The sequence below is a fragment of the Pan paniscus genome, chromosome 5, assembly GCF_029289425.2.
Source record: "Pan paniscus chromosome 5, NHGRI_mPanPan1-v2.0_pri, whole genome shotgun sequence".
Classification (NCBI taxonomy): Eukaryota; Metazoa; Chordata; class Mammalia; order Primates; family Hominidae; genus Pan; species Pan paniscus.
Window position 1 is genome coordinate 162,373,136 of NC_073254.2, and position 17,211 is coordinate 162,390,346.

General features: G+C 35.9%; 1 protein-coding gene across 8 annotated transcripts in view; it reads left to right on the forward strand.

Annotated features, from left to right (window-relative positions):
• Window positions 1-17,211, forward strand: part of ADGRG6 (adhesion G protein-coupled receptor G6) — a 141,829-nt gene that overhangs the window by 97,474 nt on the left and 27,144 nt on the right. For all 8 annotated transcript variants that reach the window (XM_057302600.2, XM_057302601.2, XM_003827717.7 and 5 more), the window contains 10 exons: window positions 851-962; window positions 2,358-2,422; window positions 2,984-3,194; window positions 4,477-4,648; window positions 6,367-6,507; window positions 8,833-8,952; window positions 10,554-10,599; window positions 11,987-12,093; window positions 15,654-15,781; window positions 16,479-16,747. In XM_057302600.2, the coding sequence (XP_057158583.1) occupies window positions 851-962; window positions 2,358-2,422; window positions 2,984-3,194; window positions 4,477-4,648; window positions 6,367-6,507; window positions 8,833-8,952; window positions 10,554-10,599; window positions 11,987-12,093; window positions 15,654-15,781; window positions 16,479-16,747 (1,371 nt within the window). The remainder of the gene's footprint in view (window positions 1-850; window positions 963-2,357; window positions 2,423-2,983; window positions 3,195-4,476; window positions 4,649-6,366; window positions 6,508-8,832; window positions 8,953-10,553; window positions 10,600-11,986; window positions 12,094-15,653; window positions 15,782-16,478; window positions 16,748-17,211) is intronic.

Below are 17,211 nucleotides of genomic sequence, written 5' to 3' on the forward strand. Positions count from 1 at the left end.
TTTTTCTGCAAGTGAATCTGTGGATAAGCGCTTCTACCAATGGAAAAATAAAAGGCTAAAACCTAACAGTTTTAAAGTTCACAGTATACATGGGAAAGTTATTTGAATTTTCAGTTGGTGATGACAGTACTTGTTCCCAGAAAACTGATATAACTCACTAATGCTCACTACTGAAATACAGGAGTTTATTGTTGTTGTTGACATATTGCTGTTACTTTGATATCCTTTAAAATATAGAATCTGAATCATTGATGTCATGAGGCTTACTTAGAGAGTTGTCAAACAAAAAGTCAGATGATGTGAGGATAAAGAAGTCTGAGAGTTTGTTGGTTTGCAGGTGACTTCCTGTGTCCCCCTTAGTTAGCGTCCATGCAGGAGAGGCTATCAGAGCAGCTGGAACATTTTCTATAAAATAGCCACACAACTCAAAGATGACACTATCGAGGCATCATTTCTAGGCTTTCCCCTTTGAAAAAAATCAAATTACATTTTGAATTTTTCAGGATTGTTTTCCTTCTCTGTAGGGTTTATTTCTTTGAATAAAACTAGTATCTGCTAATGATTAGAATGATAATGTATGTTTCATGTTTATACTTACATAACTGTGTTTTTTACTTAATGGTTTTGTCCAATGTAATGATTTTTGGATTTGAAGTGTATTAAATGTTAATGTTTTTTCTAACTTCTAATTTTTTTTTACAAATTCTGAAGATAAACACTAATATTTTGGTATTACATTAAAGAAATACCTAATTACCAGCATTGTCATTTTGCTTTCATCCTGCATCTCTAATCTCTAACTTTAAAAAATAGGTGAATATTTCTCATGCTTGTTCTTATGTTCATATAGGTCATTGTCTTGCCATGGAGGAACCCAAAGGCTACTACTGGCCATCTATCCAACCTTCTGAATACGTTCTTCCTTGTCTAGACAAGCCTGGCTTTTCTGCTTCGCGGACATGGTAATATTTTCACTGACTCTTGCCAGCAAAGCTACATGTTATCAGCCTTCCCAGGGTTATACGTGCAGCACGGTAGTTCTTAGGCATTATATTGATTGCAAAGAAGGGCAGGAATCTCTGTGTATGCCTGTATCATTCACTCCTGGGGAATAAAGATAACATAAGTGGATGACTCAGAAAGGCAGTGTTTTCCTCCCAGCCACATGCTAATCAAGCCCTTTCACAGAAAAACTGAAGAATTTAGAAGCCAGTGGGTAGCACCAGAGCAAAGTACCTTGTATGTGGATGAACCTAGCCTAGCCTTGGAACATGCGTCTGGAATTCCGAAACTTTTTAACTATTTTGACTGATTATTGCTGGAATGGGGAGAGGAGGCAAAGAGGAAATGAAGACAAGATCCAGATTGGGATAGTCTGCTGATGGAAATTGTCAGGGTGTAGATTTTCTCTAAATGTTTAACAGAAACCTCAGAGACAAGATAATTGCAGGGATTCATGGAATAGCAAGTCAAATCCATTTCTCTACCCACCTCACTCCCAATTAGAGTTTTCCTGGGGGAAATTCAGAAATGGAAACTGCCTAAGCATAAATACTTTGCATACTATAAATATTGCTGGGTTTGACACTTTGTAGGGAGCAAAGAAGGGGACTGTAGAGATGTATGGACTTGAGTTTGAAATGTGGCTCCATCTCTTCCTGGCTGTGAGAACTTGGAAAATTCGTTGATTTACCAAATTCCATTTAATCTTCTATAAGATGTGAATTATAATCTGCTTTGCAGAGTTATGTGAACTCAAAATCAGATTTTACCTGTAAAGTTCTTAAAGCAGTACTTGGCCAATGTATCCTAGGTTAGGATACTGCTGGTATTTTGTTTCCAAGATGCATGCTACTGATTTTTTTCCCATAAGAATTTTTAGCATGAAATTTATTTCAATGCATTACAGGTTTATTTTCAAAGGAAACTTAACCTAGAAATCAAGGCAAATCCCAAAAGTTATTAACTAATCTTTTCAGTTCTAATATCATTTATAGGAAAACAGGAAAAGAAAACTTGTAGAAGGAAATAGTGCAAATGGAGAAACAAACTGGGGTGAGAGAGGAGAGAATAAGGAAGGGTGAGAAGAATGAGGTGGAGAAATGGAGAGAATTTGGGAACATTGTATAGATAGGGTGATAAACAGAAATAGGCTAGAGAGATAGAACGTAGACATATAAACAGGTACAGAGATAAACAGAATTAAAATGGAAACAGTGAGAAGCTCAGTGTCTTAAAGGGAAGCTTGTCCATTGATCATATTGTAATAAATGTATATATCATGTAAAAATCCCTTTAAGCAGTACAAAATAATATCAGTTATATCAAATATTTAAAATATCTATTTTGTTTCATAGTTTTTACAATGCTACCAACCCATTGGTAACCTACTGGGGACCTGTTGATATCTCCAACTGTTTAAGTAAGTGAGCAGTTTTTCTTTATTTCTCAAGGACAAAATGACATGACTTCATGCTTCATGATTTTCATTGTCTTCGAGAATATTCTTCTGCTCTGTGATACTGTTTTCATATTAAAAGGCAAATGATTGTTTCACTTAAGACAGAAAATACTTTTTACTCTCATTTTAACTTTCTGTTCTGTAGGGGATTAAAAATAGTGAGGAAAATCTAGAGAAGACAAAACTAATGTATAAATTGATATTTGTATCAATGTTTTGTAGTTTGCATTAATTTTGAATAGCAAATATACACTAATTCAGGGATTCTGGTAATGTTTCTCTTAGAACTTTGTGTGTTCATTCATCCCTCCAAGTTATTTGTATCTTACTAAAGAGAGAAGTTAGTCTCTGCATAGAAAGAAATATTATTGCCTTGTGAATATGGGGATGAGGTATACACAGGAAAATCTCACTTTCTTGCTTCAACTGTAAAGTGAAATATTACACTCTACTTTGGATTCCTGGAAATGCTCTAAATATGCAGGTAAAACTTAGTGTTGTTTTCTTCTGCCTTTGTTTTAGAAGAAGCAAATGAAGTTGCTAACCAGATTTTAAATTTAACTGCTGATGGGCAGAACTTAACCTCAGCCAATATTACCAACATTGTGGAACAGGTCAAAAGAATTGTGAATAAAGAAGAAAACATTGATATAACACTTGGCTCAACTCTAATGAATATATTTTCTAATATCTTAAGCAGTTCAGACAGTGACTTGCTTGAGTCATCTTCTGAGTAAGTATTTTTTTTTTCCTGGAGAGTAAATTTTATTGGATAATGATGTTACATGATTTCTCACCTATCTGAATACTTTGTGCCTAGATTTCAGAATTCAAATCTCTGCAAGATGTATTGATAGTCGTTAATAGTGAAGCAAGGTCATTCACAACATGAACTTAAAAGTTCTGTGTGTTTTTTTTTTTTGAGAAATACAATTTACAATATACATAGCCCTAGAAAGCATAAGCAGTCTTTCATTTTTTATTTGAAAATTCTAAATTTAGTTTAAAAATTATAAAATTCTAAATTTAGTTGACCAGTAGAGTTATGCATAACTGATCATTATAAGTCCACTATACTGTGAACTATGCCACTGACAGCCACAGCCACATGATTGTTGGACTTCTGAAATGAACATGCTGGGGCAGATGAAAATGTACCTGTATTTATATGATTCAATTTGTATTTAATTGCTTCATTTAATGTATTAATATTAAAATATTTAATGTTTTTCTATTTCCTTCTCTTTTACATTTCTCTGAAGAAAATTTTATATTTGTTAAAAATGTATTTTCTAACAATCTACATAATAACAATATAAACATTTTTATAGCATCTTGCAGTTCACAAAACAGTTTTATCACATTATTTCATTTGATTCTTTTTTTTTTTTTTTTTTGAGACGGAGTCTCGTTCTGTCGCCCAGACTGGAGTGCAGTGGCTCTATCTCGGCTCACTGCAAGCTCCGCCTCCCGGGTTCACGCCATTCTCCTGCCTCAGCCTCCCGAGTAGCTGGGACTACAGGCGCCCGCTACCACGCCCGGCTAATTTTTTGTATTTTTAGTAGAGACGGGGTTTCACCGTGTTAGCCAGGATGGTCTCGATCTCCTGACCTCGTGATCCGCCCGCCTCGGCCTCCCAAAGTGCTGGGATTACAGGCGTGAGCCACCGCGCCCGGCCTCCTTTGATTCTTGATAAGCCGTAAGGTAGGGAGGATGCTTTTTCATGTCGGAAAAGAGAGGCTAAAATAAATGAAAAACAGTATTTGTTCAGGATGATTTAATTGTTAATTTTCTTTAAAGCAGATATTTCTCTTGAGGATTTATCCATCCCTGTGATTCCATATTTTAACAGATATCACTGTGGATTGGGGTAATTTTATGGGTGTTCATGTTAAGATCAGAAAATCTAAACACAATTTTATTTTGTTTGTATTTTGCCATGCAGCAAAACATGTATGTTTAAGAATCTAAAATATCGTATTACTTAATAGTGGTATTTTTTGTCGTTACTTTAGAGCTTTAAAAACAATTGATGAATTGGCCTTCAAGATAGACCTAAATAGCACATCACATGTGAATATTACAACTCGGAACTTGGCTCTCGGCGTATCATCCCTGTTACCAGGGACAAATGCAATTTCAAATTTTAGCATTGGTCTTCCAAGCAATAATGAATCGTATTTCCAGGTAATGAGCCAGTGGTTTCTTTCATTTTAATTAATTAGTTAGACATATAAAAACTTGCTGATCACTTAGCAGTTGCTGCTTCCAAGAGGTCTTGGTCCATGAAGTGGCAAGGTCTGAATGTTGGCTAAGTTTAACTAGAGCAGTAGCCATAAAGTATTGTGGGAGCTCAGAGTGGGTATGCTTTCATAATCTGGGTGACAGGGGTGGTCAGCTTACCTTCTACAAGAGGGGTTACTGGAGCTAAGCATGAGTAGGGGCCACCATACTTGGGGTGAGCATCAGTTCAGTTAGAGGAAAGAGCTTTAAGGGCCCCAAGGTGAAAAGAAGCATGGTGCATTCTCTTTGCCAGTGGTTCTCAAACTGAACATTAGAATCTTCTGGAGGAGGCTGGGCGTGGTCTCTCAAGCCTGTAATCCCAGCACTTTGGGAGGCCGAGATGGGTGGATCACTTGAGGTCAGGAGTTTGAGACCAGGCTGGCCAACATGGTAAACCCTGTTTCTACTAAAAATACAAAAAAAGTTAGCCAGGCATGGTGGTGCAGGCCTGTAATCCCAGCTATTCAGGAGGCTGAGGCACGAGAATCACTTGAACCTGGGAGGCTGAGGTTGCAGTGAGCCGGAATCATGCCACTTCCCTCCAGCCTGGGTGACAGAGCAAGACTCTGTCTCAATAGAAAAAAGAAAAAAATAATAATCTTCTGGAGGACTAGAGGACTTGTTAAAACAGATTTCTGGGACCTACTCCAGGAGTTTCTGATTTAGCAGGTCCTGGGTAGGCCCACCAAATTTGCACTTTTAGCAAGTTCCTTAGACATTGCTGGTCTAAGGATCATACTTTGAGAACCCGTGATGTAGAAGTCTGGGATAGCAGGTGACAGTACGGCTGGACACATAAGCTGGGGCTGGATTAATGGAGAACCTTTTCAACATGTTCAAGCGACACATAAGCAAAGAGTTTTCAAGTTCCTACTACATGCCAGGCACTATTAGCCACCAGAGCAAACAAAATGAATGAAGCATTGTCCTTGACCTGGGAGAGTATAGTATGTGAAGCACAATATATCTTTTAACTGTGGAGATAGAACAAACTGAAAATATAAAAAGCCTGAAATCAGGATACAGGCAAGACCTTTTTTCTCCATTAGACTAGGGGCTCTTTTGGGTAATTCTTTTTCACATTTTAAGAGTAAAACTCAGTCAACCTCAGTCTCATTCCAAGACAATTTGCAGGAAAGCATTCTTTGTCCTTGAGCTATGGTTTCAGGAAAAATGCTATCTGAGAGTGTTCATAAAATTTTAATGCAGTCTGAAATCAACAAGTTAACTTCAGTCTCTTTCTCTTTCTCTCTCCCTTGCCCCTTCCTCCCATAGTTATTATCTTTCACTACGTGTTTTGAGAAAACCTCAAAATCTGCTGCTGGTAAATCTAATTCTTATACTTGAAAATGTTGACTGATTTATAGATTTCTTCCTATGTCTTAATTAAAATCAATGCATTTTCTCCTTTGGCACACATGTAAAACCCAAATGAGATCTACAGCTTTGTCTGTAGGGGTTTATCCAGGAGTTGCAGTGACTACTGTAGATACAAAGGGAAGTCCTGGTACTGGCTAATTTGAACTTGCAATTGTTCACTCGCCTAACTATACATGTGGAATAAAGTTATTACCATTCAATTATGATTACTTGACCAATATATCTGTGTGTGTGTGTGACAGATGGATTTTGAGAGTGGACAAGTGGATCCACTGGCATCTGTAATTTTGCCTCCAAACTTACTTGAGAATTTAAGTCAAGAAGATTCTGTATTAGTTAGAAGAGCACAGTTTACTTTCTTCAACAAAACTGGACTTTTCCAGGTAAGCACATTCATTAAATTATTGTTTTTCAACTGCAAATGAAGTTTCTTTGCTCAAAGGAAAACAAAACTTTAGATTCTGTTGAAATATATCAGAAGGTTTAGAAAAATTTACTGTGTTTTCAAAACTGAAAATTTTTAATATAATTGTTTAAATATTTTATTTCAGATAATATGCTAATTAACAAGTTGTAGGTACTTCAGTTTTTAAAATAATTCAAGTATTAGGCTAAGGCTTGCATTAAACAATTAGAAATTGAATTAGTGAAAAAATGACCGTTTATTATTACTTTTATTAAATATTTTATACTCTCCAATCATTTAGGCCTTTACAGTTAAAGAAATTGCGCACCAAAGGAAAGGGGTTTTTTTTTTCCTTTAATTTAGCAGTAAGCACTGTTTACATAATGAGCAGCATTCTTGGCTTTAATCAGTTTTCCCATTAGTATTTCAAGTGACCTTTGGTCTTTACACATCCGCAGAGTAAGATGGAATTGTGCTAAGCACATATTATCATTTTTATTGGCATCATTTCTAGATTCTAGAAGGCCCACTGCCAGCAAACACTGGTGACCTCTGTTTGCCTTTACAAGTACAACCTGATCGAGAGCAGGTTCGCTGGGCCCTTTTTAAAAAATAAAACTTATCTATTAAATTCAAGATATCATTGCATATTGAACAATGTGACTTATATAAGAGAAAATAGCAAGTCTCAAGGCCAGAGAATTGTTTCTAATGGATCTGCCTTTATATGTCATGTGTAGAGGAGCAGCCAAGTAGAGATATAGTCAAGGAAAAATAATACCATGGAATCCTTGACAGTAGTTAATTCCAAAATTTAAAAATTTTATCAACAAATGTTTTAGGAACCAGCTCTATACAAATTTGGTGATTTATATGAATGCAATTTATATATTTTGTATAAAATGTGTAATTTATCCTGAAAGATTTAATAGGTATAAACATGTACAACTGCAGTTTTAAAAATTATGGTAATTTGAAGTGTATGACAATGTTACCTTAAAACCAATATAAAAATGCAGCAAAACATGTATGTATGTAGGTGCCACAAAATGTGAATGGTACAGAAATGGGGTCCAGTGCAGGGAGAAGGTTTAGCCCTGCACTCTTAGATTTGCAAGCATCTGTCATTGTTTTGAGTCTTCTCCATATCATGTTTCCTTCTCCTTTGGTATTTCTCTACCAAAGTTGTTATTAGGAAGCATATCTGGCCAGGCGCAGTGCCTCGTGCCTGTAATCGTAGCACTTTGGGAGGCTGAGGAGTGAGGATTGCTTGAGACCAAGAGTTCAAGGCCAATCAAGCCAACATAGTGAGACCCGTCTCTTTAAAAAAAAAAAAAAAAAAGGAAGCATATGTTCAGTCTCTAAAGTTAATTTACAGGAGAATGAAAAAACTTTAAAGGTTCTGTGGTGCTCGCCTATCATAGAGGGCAAGGTACGATGGTGATGGTGTTTTTTTGTGTTTTACTGAAAGGCTGGGTATCAGCAGCTAATAGCTGAGTTTAATAATGACCACCACACAAAATTAACAAAAAGCTATATTCTGGATGCTGAGTTTTATTTGGAATTTATTCTGTGATTATTCCAAAACAACTGATTTGTAAGCTATGATATAAAGAGAAATTCAGGAGACTTGACAAGAAATACAAGGGAAAGAAAAAAATAGAGATGAACTTGCAGAATAGAATGCTTATTGGTCCAAACCATTTTATGGGACAGATTTGATTTCCTGACAGCCTTATTGTTTAAGTGAAATCCGCAGATGCTGGCAAGTATACAATCAGAGAAGAAGGTAGAAGTCCTGGATGGGACTTGAATCCAGTATTACTTTTAGGTATAAGTTAGTAAACATGTCAGGCTGTTGGCATGGATGTGAAAGATGTCTTGCTTTTTATTTTTCACACCGTATTTTCTTCATACTTCTCTGAAAGAAAACAACATCTATTTTCTAAAGTAGGGAAATGATCTAATTGTTTCACAGCTTTTTATGAGTTTATATTATTTATGAGTCTGCATTGTTTCAGATGTTAACTGGCTGACATCAGTCACCACAATCAAGAATGTAGTTTTATGAACTCAGTCTTACAATATTGGCTCCCAACATTCCCTCAATGTATTTATTATAATAAGGGAAATAGCAAACCTCCTTCAGGAAAGCCAGCAACTTGATGTGATAAACAGGATGTTCTAGAACTGAAGATCTTAAGTGTAAAAATTGCTGACAGTTTGCTTATTTTGGAGCACCAAAGTAAAATAAAAGTGTGTACTTCTGACTGATACACGCGATTTTTTTTTTCTTTAAAAGGATGTAGGACCCCAAAGAAAAACCTTAGTGAGTTATGTGATGGCGTGCAGTATTGGAAACATTACTATCCAGAATCTGAAGGATCCTGTTCAAATAAAAATCAAACATACAAGAACTCAGGTAAGAAAACGCTCCCAATAGCATTTGGACAGAAGTGGACTATTTAAGATACTAGTGGGGCCTTTTTTTCTTCATGTTAAAAAGTAACTGACCCTTTTTTTGTGGAGTAGGGCCCAGTTTTCTATAAAGAGAGAACAACTGATCAGGTAGTGCTTTAAAGTCACAGTAAATTGAAGCAGCTGGAGAGGTTAGTCTTATCTAGGACTCAATAATCAGAAAGAGAAGGGAAGTGAAGAGAAGGGCTTCTATTTTTCAGATATAACATATATTGCTTCAGATAAATTAGATGCATATGTAGTTGCACAATTCTGCCAATAGAGGTTTTGGTTGTTTCTTTGTATTTCTGTGTATATTTGCAAAGATAACTGCAACTGGGAAAGCCAACAAAGAAACAGGGGAGGGTGGACTTATTTTTTGAGAGGTTAGCAGTGGTTAGTCTTTGCAAATGTTGCTTTTCTTGTTGCTTCATTACCCTTGTCATCTGTTTGTTTGATAAAATTAGATGGAAGTTCTCATTGTCCCAGATGGCCCAAGAACAGGTTTTTCTCACTTTTCTAAAGGGCCCTCATCATGATTCTGCCATTTATTAGATAGGCAGGAAGACAGGCCGGAAATGAGTGTGCTCAGGATTGAAAGCCAAGTCACCTAAGATCTAGCCTTCTTTGCCACGAACCGTCTTAGACTTCCGTGTTCAACACTTTGGCTTCCTTTGTTTCAGCCCCTTCATTCATAAAGGACGATTTTTAAAAACTGTGGAACATACATAATATAAATGTATCATCTTAATCATTTTTAAGTGTACAGTTCAATAGCATTAAGTGTGTTCACATTGTTATGCAGCCATCACCACTATCCATCTCCCCATTTGAAACTGTCCTCCCATTAAATACCCATTCCCTTCTCCTTTCAATAGCACCTGGCAACCACCATCCTACTTTCTGTCTCTTAATTTCACTACTCTAAGTACCTCATATAAGTGGAAACATACAGTGTTTGTCCTTTGTGACTGGCTTATTTCATAGCACAGTGCCTTCAAGGTTTATCCATGTTGTAGCATCTGTCAGAATTGACTTCCGTTTTAAGGCTGAAGAGTATTTCATTGTATGTATATACTAGATTTTGTTTGTCTATTCCTCCATTGATAGATGCTTGGGTTGCTTCTACTTTTTGGCTCTTGTGAATAATGCTACTGTGAGCATGAGTCTACAGATATCTTGTCGAGTCCTTGTTTTCAATTTGTCTATGTAAATACCCAGACATAAAGGAGAATTTTGAAGATGATGTGAAATTGTAGTGTCAAGAGCTTTTCTAAATGCTAAGAATGAGAGTAGAATCAATATACTTAATGATGGGACATTTGTAGTAACCTACAGATAAATGAGTAGGTAGTATGATTCCTTATGAGGTTAGAGTTGATTTTCGCTTGAAGTCTCTATGGGAGAGAAGAAGATCCCCCTGAATTGCCTACATTTTCAGGTTGAATAGGCATGTTAATACTAATCTATTTCTTTGTGAAACCCTTTGTGTTTTTATTCTTTTGCCATATTTAAATCATGGCATTTTAAACACAATTTCACATGTTTATTCTTATGTTAATATAGGAAGTGCATCATCCCATCTGTGCCTTCTGGGATCTGAACAAAAACAGTAAGTTTTAAAATATTGGTTGTCTTAATATAGATAACAACTGAATTTTAAACATTGTTAGACACCCCCATTTCCTTTAATTCCACCCCAAACCAGAGTGAGTCACAATGTAAGTGTAAATGGCAAATGAGCTGCAAAGTTAGTTTAGGTAGCTTGGGAAGTCAGTTCTAATTTCTGTAACTTTTTAGTCATTGCAAGAAGAAATAGGCAGACTTCACTGTGTTTTCTTTCATTTTTCAGTTGAACAACCTCTTTGACATCAGTTATTTATAAAATACAGCATACAATTTTATTGCTACTTTTGATGAAAGTAGACTTGCACTTAATCTCATTCTTCTAAGACACAGTTGAGGGGATTATTTGATATGTGTAAGGCAGACAATTTGAAATCCAGCTTCCAGACCTCCAGTTATGAGGGAGGTGAGAAGCTGACTGAAGGAATGTAAATATAGAAATTGTTATAATGGACATATATTACTTGAAAGAGATGAACAGCCTGCAGAATTAGATTTGACAATCAAGAAAGGAAGGCAAAATTAAGGGATGAATCAATCAGTAGGCATAAGGTGTTAAATCTCTTTGAAAGGAAGTACAAATAAAGAAGCTTCTTCTGTTTGTCCCCTTGTGAGGATTATTGTGGCCAGATTCATTCTGATATAAATGCAGGGTACTTTGCTGATGAAAACAGCCTGAAAAGGGCAAAAACTTCTTTTTTTGATAGTCCTTGTCACAGCAAGACAGGAGTTTTTTGGTGGAGGGGTTTAGTTGCATAATTTTGAGAAGATCTTTACTCATTTACCTAGTTAAAAGTATCACTTTATTATCTTAAAATATTATTTAAATAAATGGATTCAATACATTGACAATATGCATTGCTCATATTCCATTTTATACCATGAAAGTCAAATAAGGTGGTTTCAAGCCATTTACAATCAGTTACTACCATTCATGATTTTTGTATACATAAATGGCACATTCTAAGAAAGCAAACCTTCTTTGTTCTTATGTCTTCATGAAAATGTAGATTAACCCTCAGAAAAAAATTATTGGTTCATTAGTGTGTAGTGTATTTGAAAATGAGTCTTCTTTTTATGGAAGTTCATTTTAAAATATGTTAAAAATTAAACTTGAATCAAACATTTGTGGAACTCTCAAGTTTGAACCTACTGATTAGATCACCTCTAACTGCCCACCCAGAGCTAACATTTGATGATTCTAGGAATCCAAATTATTCTAAGCATTGAAAACTTTCATAATGGTATCCATTTTACAGATAAACTCTGTATGGCAGAAGAGACTGAGGCAAATTTCTGTATAGAAGGTCTCATCCATTATAGAGAAGAAACTGACCTGCTGTTTTCACACTGTTTGTTGATTCCTTCAACAGAAAGTTTTGGAGGATGGAACACGTCAGGATGTGTTGCACACAGAGATTCAGATGCAAGTGAGACAGTCTGCCTGTGTAACCACTTCACACACTTTGGAGTTCTGATGGTAAGGGGGGAATTTCTAAGCTCATTTTGACATGCTGTAACTTTGGATGGCATACTCCTTTTTTGTATGTATTTTTAGATTATGTATTTTGGGAATTATTTCCTGATAGTTTTCATCTGTACCGTGAATCCTAATTCTTAATAAAGAATCTAATTAGCAAAGATCACATATTAAAAATATGTGAAAGTAATTATAGAAAAGAACTTTCTCCCTTTTTTTCCTGTAGCATTAACAGTGATGATAAATAATCCCAGAAACAAGAAAATCCTCATGAAACTTTTTAATTAAGAGAGAAACAGAGTCAAAGAGATGAACGGGGAGACAAGTGGGAGGAGGGAGAGAAAGTTAAAGAAGAAAATGTTGGGTGTTACTAACATGGAAGGAAATTGTGAATAGTGTAATCAAAAAAATTTTTCTTATGTTGTCACTCATTCAATATATTTGAACGTTGCTTTGTACCTGGTACTGCACCGAGTGATCTCCCTCCTAGAGATTGCAGTTTGTTAGGACAGACTAGTGACTAGGGTTAGAATGGAGACTTCAGAGCTGCAAGAGAGATAATGGTTATGATGTTTCTGTCACTCTTAGGCCTCTATATCATTCTTTCCTTCCTTCTTCCATGCCCCTGTTTTATCTTATTAGCCAGCTTGCCAAACAGTTTTAAACAAAATTAGATTGCGTCAATGTGTTTTTCTTATCCCACCAAATTTTGAGACGCACCACGCATCCAGCGACTTCTTTGAACTCATCCATAGATTTATACCTTTCCTTTTTACCCAGTTTACCTGTGATTTTGCAAACACTTTTCTGGTCTCCAGGGTATGCTCTGGGTTGTAGCATAGCCTTTGTTTCTGTTTGGTTTCCATAAAGGGACCAAACCACATTTGTTTTTTAATAGGAGATAGGAGTGATGTGAGCTGAGGCAATAAAGCTTTTCAAATTAGAATCACAGACGTCAGGTTTTGTTTATTCCCGCCTTTAAATCTTGCACCCTTCTTCCTGTGGGGACTGGGAGGAAGCCGTGAGGGTCTGTGGGATGTAGTATTTGGCTCACGAATCTACTCAGCCTATGTAAATGGCCATTGTCATATGGCAACCCTGCAAGTTGTAATTTTCCTGACAATCAAGTACATAAATGCTCTGTGGAATAAGAACAAGTCATTTAAAAAGGTGATAAATCATAGAAGACACCTTTTTAACTATCTAAAATACAAATATTTTCCTTTTGCTGTCAAAGCATGAAAATGAACAATTAACTATTGCATGTTTTCCTTAAGTAATTATAAAAGAAAATTCAGTTTCCTTCCATGTTCTCTTTTTTGCAAAAGTGATAGCAGGCATTCTTTCAAAGAACACTTATTTTTTGTGATTACTCATTCAGGTATGTAAGCTTTAGCTTAATTCATTTAAATATTTCAACTATGTGCATGTTGTAAGTCTGGTATTAAATAAATAGATAACAGTAACAAAATTTACTCTTCAGAGATGATTTATATGAAGCCAGAGTTTGCCTGCCCACGACTTCATATGGCCAGTTCCTTCATATATTGTCTAAATTTTATTGTGAGTTTGTAATTACGTATTATTTTTTCTGCTGCTATCTGATTGAATGGTTAATTTTATGTATATATATATGTGAAGATAAGCATCATTCATGCTCTCTTTCCATTTTCTACCTTGTCTGTTTTTGTAATATTAAAAATTGCTGGTAGAAAATCTTTTCAAAACATATCCTTTTTGGTGATGTTCTCTTATCTTTTCAGTTTTTCCAGACCACCAAGACTTTGTTAAGAGTTTTTCTTGACTTAGAAACTCTTTATTCACTTGTATAAGATATTCCCAGAGTCTGCATTGTCCCATGACACATTCACCAGTTCACCATATGAGATGCTAAAACAATGTACCTCATACCTATAATTATATCTTCTGGTCTACAAATATTTCAAGAATTTAATGTCTTCTGCTACATTTCTTTGTACTAAAACTGGCTTTCATGAAGATTAGTACATTTTCATATTGGCTATATCATAAAAGTTTTCATATTTTCATTCTCTAAAAGAACAAAACAACATGAAATTGTGTATAAATCTGTAAACAAATCCGTAAGCAGCCTTATTTAATTTCTATTTGAAATTCTGGATTTAATTGTGATTTGCAAGTCATAGGTTTTTCAAGAATTTGTGACACATCACTTGGCAATCTCTCAAAACCATGATTCATCTCTCTGGGCTGATGAATCATTGGTTGAGGTAGCCTATCTGTGAATCAAGTGGCACCAACTCAAACCCCATCCCATGTACCCTGGGTGCCCCGTGTTCTCCCAGTGTTTTAAGGGATTCCTGGGATAAGAAGTTAGGGGGAGCCCCCTCAGACTCTGAGCCTCTGCTTCTACTGAATTCCATCACTTCGTGCATGGCTTGATGTTGCAGAGATACTGTACCTGTTCTTTACTGCATCAGTGAAACCTGAAACTAACCCACATTTCTTTATCACACACACACACACACACACACACACACACACACACAACTTAAGGCCTGTGTGTGAGTAGCAGATTTTATTGGCATTTTGATGACAGTTAAAGACAATTTACATATAGAAGGAAAAATCATAAACATTTTCTCCATAATTTAAAACCTAAAAGTTTACACTAGATATTCAATACATCCCTTCTCTAAGAACACTCCATTTTTGTTCATCTACATAAAGGAGGTACTTTTCTCCTCCAACCAGGATTGAGTGATTGGTCTTACCTCAAGATTTATTCCTATCCCAATCCCCCATTTAAGGCAGAAAAGAAAGATTTTTCTACCAAGTCCAGACTTTGTAAGTCTCCCTTAGCACATTGAAATTAATACTTTATATTAATACACTGGAAAGTATTTACTTCTTTCCACTCCACAACAGCCCCAAATAATTTAAATTTTATCCTTTCAGTACTATAGGAATAAAAAAGTCTATGACCCCCAAAAGTCTTAATGGCATCTCAGTTATGAAAATAAAGACTGTCCCACCTCATACATACCAAGCATTGAAATAACCAGGGTTAGGAGCCTCCGCACCACCCTTAGAGCCTGGCAGTCACAGCACCAGCACCAGCCTCTGGCTGAGCTCCTTGCTACCTGGCAAGGAACCTAAAGGCTTGAGGGTTTGGCCATATAGACTACTGTGGTCTCCATTTGAACTGGTGCCCCAAGCCCTGCAACTGTTAGGAATGGGCCTGATGGTTTATTATGCAAGGCAACCGTCTCCTCTCCAATTTCTGTTGAGGGTCCTGGTGGTTTTGATCTTCAGGTTATACCGGTGTGCAGAAAGCTTGGGAAAGAAGGTAATGATGAAAAACAATGTGTAACGACTTCCAGAAGTAATGCTGCATTTTTTTCTTTTATTTATTGATCGAAAATAATATAATAAATGGAAATTTTAATATTGATTTACACTGTTGGTTTTAGCCCCTGAGAGTAAGCTGCTCTAATGTTAACAGTGAACTTTCTAGTGAAACAGAGAACCATTCTCATGAGAAGAGAGTTTCTTACAGCTGCTTGCCATGTTTTATGTAGGACCTTCCAAGAAGTGCCTCACAGTTAGATGCAAGAAACACTAAAGTCCTCACTTTCATCAGCTATATTGGGTGTGGAATATCTGCTATTTTTTCAGCAGCAACTCTCCTGACATATGTTGCTTTTGAGTAAGTATATTTTTAATCTGCCAAACCCATTGCTAACTGTTCCAAGTGTGAATAAGAAAATTGCCTCGGCTTTGAAAAACATTTATACACTGTAGGGTGGTTGAACGTTAATGTTCATGTTTCTCATAAAATATATTATGTAACATGAATTTTCCAGCTATAGAATTTTAATTTATAATTGCTGTATTTCTATTTATAAAATGCATTCAAATCTGTTAGAAATGATTAACATTTAAGTAAGTAAAAATTATATAAGGTGCTTTCTGTATTGTAAAACATGAAAACGTTTGTTTTATAATCTTATAAAATTAGTCATGAAACAATTTTTTTAAGATCCTTAACTCATTAAAAATCAAAAAGGTTCAAATAATTTAGGGAAATTATTTTTTAAGAAAAATGTCATTCTTACAACTCTAGAATTTTTCCTGGGTTAAAAAAAAATTCAGTTGAAGCCCAACTGGGAATTGTATAAACAATTGGAAATAATTTTGAAGTAAACTAATATTTTTAAAGTCTTTATAAGTTGCCAAATACTCCTAAATATCCTTAGCCCCTCCTTTTAGCAGAACCACATCGGAAAGGTGGTGCTACTTATCTCATTGCAGGGTTGTATAAGATATGAATTTATACAGGCCTGTGCTGAAAAGATTGATATACGGTATTAGTTCTCTCATAGATGCCTTTTTTCATTTTTTAGGAAATTGCGAAGGGATTATCCCTCCAAAATCTTGATGAACCTGAGCACAGCCCTGCTGTTCCTGAATCTGCTCTTCCTCCTAGATGGCTGGATCACCTCCTTCAATGTGGATGGACTTTGCATTGCTGTTGCAGTCCTGTTGCATTTCTTCCTTCTGGCAACCTTTACCTGGATGGGGCTAGAAGCAATTCACATGTACATTGCTCTAGTTAAAGTATTTAACACTTACATTCGCCGATACATTCTAAAATTCTGCATCATTGGCTGGGGTAAGCCTCTTAAAATTTTTTTGGTTTTGTTTTTCCCTTATGAAAATTGCCAGATTCTCATAGGAAAAAATCTTATTTAAAAAAAATAGTACCATTAAGAGGAACCTCAAAATTGTGAATGGCATGGATTAGATATACATAGCCTAAGGAAGGGACATCTTCACAACTTTATTTTTTAAAACTCATCAACAGCACTCACTATATACACGAGTAAAGGAAAAGCCCTCACTCCCTGAGTCACCACAAACTTATTTCCTGAGCCCAGAGCCAGCCCACCCAAGTCTGAAGAAGCAGCTGGCAGACAGTGATGTCTTTTCCATGATGCTTTAAAATACAAAGGCCAGCTCAGACGGCTAGTTACACTCATCCCCAGACACATGCCTATGTCTTGGAAACCAAAAAAGAATGTTATTCTTGCGTGTGCAACCAGAATACTTATAGGATTATTGCCTTGAACTTTTTGT